This window comes from Cebidichthys violaceus, unplaced genomic scaffold (genome assembly GCF_023349555.1).
Source record: "Cebidichthys violaceus isolate CVI_PGR_0920_01 unplaced genomic scaffold, fCebVio1.0.p SCAF_88, whole genome shotgun sequence".
Taxonomy (NCBI): domain Eukaryota; kingdom Metazoa; phylum Chordata; class Actinopteri; order Perciformes; family Stichaeidae; genus Cebidichthys; species Cebidichthys violaceus.
The window spans coordinates 742501-745000 of record NW_027176973.1 but is presented as its reverse complement, the minus strand read 5'-3'; the positions used below and the strand labels follow the sequence as shown (position 1 = coordinate 745000).

Genomic DNA, 2500 nt, shown 5'->3' with positions numbered 1-2500 from the left:
TCAGTATCATAGGACTCACTCTGTACTATTAAATAGTTTTTCCACCACCATATTCTAAGGTGTTTTGCTACAGTTAGCCAATCCGAACGCTTTCCTTTACCTTGCTGAGCTCTCGGAGGCGGTTCTTGGCGTTGGCGGCGCCGTCCTTCTCCTCCAGCTGTTTCTTCAGACCGGACGGGTCTCCTCTCTGGTTGGCCTGAAGGTCAAACACAGACTCAAGGTATAATTAAAGCGTTTGGTTGATCGTTATCTCTTGAATGGTTTCTGTGTGACTGTATTGATCCAAGCTGATAAACTAGTTTTTGTTTGTTAGTTTGTTAGTTTTGTGACGTCAGGAGGTGAATGTTCGGATGTTCTGTCTCAGTTGTGTTTATCTACCGGCTGCCAGGCGTCGTGACGAATGCCGGCCTTCTGGTTCAGGACCTCCGTGAGTTTGTGCGTCTGGTCGTCGCTGAGCGTCGCGTTGGACACGGCAGCGAGCAGCTCGCCGTACGGCAGTTTCATGGAGGAGTCGGTCACTTACAGAAAAAAACAGGACAAAAAACCCTCAGTGTTCTGTTTAAATATCACATCATTTATCTCAAATCCATATCTCAAGTTTACTCACCTGGCTCAGGTTTGCTCTTGGACTTCTTCTTGCTCGCCGTCTCTTTGGGTTCTTCAGTTTTAGCAGCAGAAGGTTCTGTGGTGACTTCGATGACAGCGTTCACCGGGAGAACGTCCACCACCGTGGCCGTGACCACAGCTTCCTTAGCACCAGTTTCCACCACCTTGGCCGACTTCTTTTTCTTCTTCTCCTTTGGTGAGGGCGCCGGAGGGGACTCCATGGTGGCGGCAGTGACCATGGTGGGTTCCGGTTCAGGTGATGGTTCCGGTTCAGCTGATGGTTCTGGTTCAGGCTCAGCTGCAGGTTCTGGCTCAGATTCTGGCTCGGGACTAGCCACCACCTCCGGCTCCTCGCCGCCGTCGCTGCCTTGTTCTGAGAGCTTGTCGTCGGGCCGGTCCTCCTTCTTCTTGGCTTTGTTCTTCTTCTCCAAGGTCTTGTCCTTCTTCTTCTTCTCTGCTCTCTGCGGCCGCGTCCGGACGAGCTCGCGGCGCTGTTTGGCCAGCGCCTCCTCGTATGACGTCTCCTTCATGGACAGCGTGGACACGAGTGCAATGCCCACTGCCGAGATAAACATGAACCCTCCGAAGACCACGAAGCCAAGTGTCTGCGGGTCGGAGACGTCCATGACCGGTCAGAGTGTCACAAAGGAAGTCTGGAGGGTAAAGAAGGTTCTTTAGTTCACAACAGAACACCTCAGAAACTAAAATGTCCGGATCCTATCCTGCTCTCCAGAAGATGAACCGTGAAGATTTTAAACCTCCCTGTGGTGTTTCCTGTAGTACATTTACTAAGTAATGTAGTACATTTACTATGTACTGCAGTACATCTACTAAGTAATGTAGTACATTTACTAAGTAGCATAGTACATTTACTAAGTAATGTAGTACATCTACTAAGTAATGTAGTACATTTACTATGTACTGCAGTATATCTACTAAGTAATGTAGTACATTTACTAAGTAGCATAGTACATTTACTAAGTAATGTAGTACATCTACTAAGTAATGTAGTACATTTACTAAGTAATGCAGTACATTTACTACATACTGTAGTACATTTACTAAGTGATGTAGTACATTTACTCAGTACTGTACTACATCCAGTAAGTACTGTAGTACAGTTTTAGTTGAGTACTTTTCCTGATACTTCATACTGTATTTATTTATTTATTTATACTGTCAGATTCAGATGTCTTGAGCTAAAAGAACATTTGATGAGTTTATGAAGTATTTTTTCATGATTCTATAATATAATTTATCATCACCTTCACTTTTTAGACTTTAAGAACATTTTGTTCCCAAAGAAAAAAAACTATCGACTTCTACGGCATAAAGTTTTTGAACATCTCAGAATATTTTACACAGAGCGACGTGTCCGAGTCCACAGTTAACCCTTTGTACTGTGAACACACACACACACACACACACACACACACACACACACACACGCGCACACACACACACACACACACACACACACACACACACACACACGCACACACACACACACGCACACACACGCACACACACCGTTATGTAACTCAGTTCAGTTTCTTCTGACCTCACTTTAAAGAGTTAAAATAAAATAAAAACAGAAGTCACACTGTGTTCTTATTATTTTATCTATATTTGATTTCATATTTAATATAAATATACTTCATAACATGTGAAACCTGCAGCTTTAAGGGGAGAAAACGTGTTTAAAGCTCCTCAAACATCAAACACAGACAGATGTTGTTTTTACAGATGTTTGGTTCATTAAACGTTTCTGTCTGCAGCTTCTCTTTAAAACATCTCTTTGTCATAAAAACCTTCAGTGTGTACTTTTACTTTCAGTGTGTACTTTTACTGTCAGTGTGTACTTTTAGCTTCAGTGTTCAGCTTCAGTTTAAAT

At 43.4% G+C, this 2500-nt stretch overlaps 1 protein-coding gene across 1 annotated transcript in view; it reads right to left on the bottom strand.

Annotated features, from left to right (window-relative positions):
- The window catches only part of rrbp1b (ribosome binding protein 1b), a 12780-nt gene that overhangs the window by 10204 nt on the left and 76 nt on the right, over nucleotides 1-2500 (bottom strand). The window contains exons 2-4 of the mRNA XM_068702739.1: nucleotides 608-1259; nucleotides 379-518; nucleotides 101-196 (exon numbers count right to left, since the gene is read on the bottom strand). Coding sequence (XP_068558840.1) covers nucleotides 101-196; nucleotides 379-518; nucleotides 608-1232 — 861 coding nt within the window. The 5' untranslated portion in view covers nucleotides 1233-1259. The remainder of the gene's footprint in view (nucleotides 1-100; nucleotides 197-378; nucleotides 519-607; nucleotides 1260-2500) is intronic.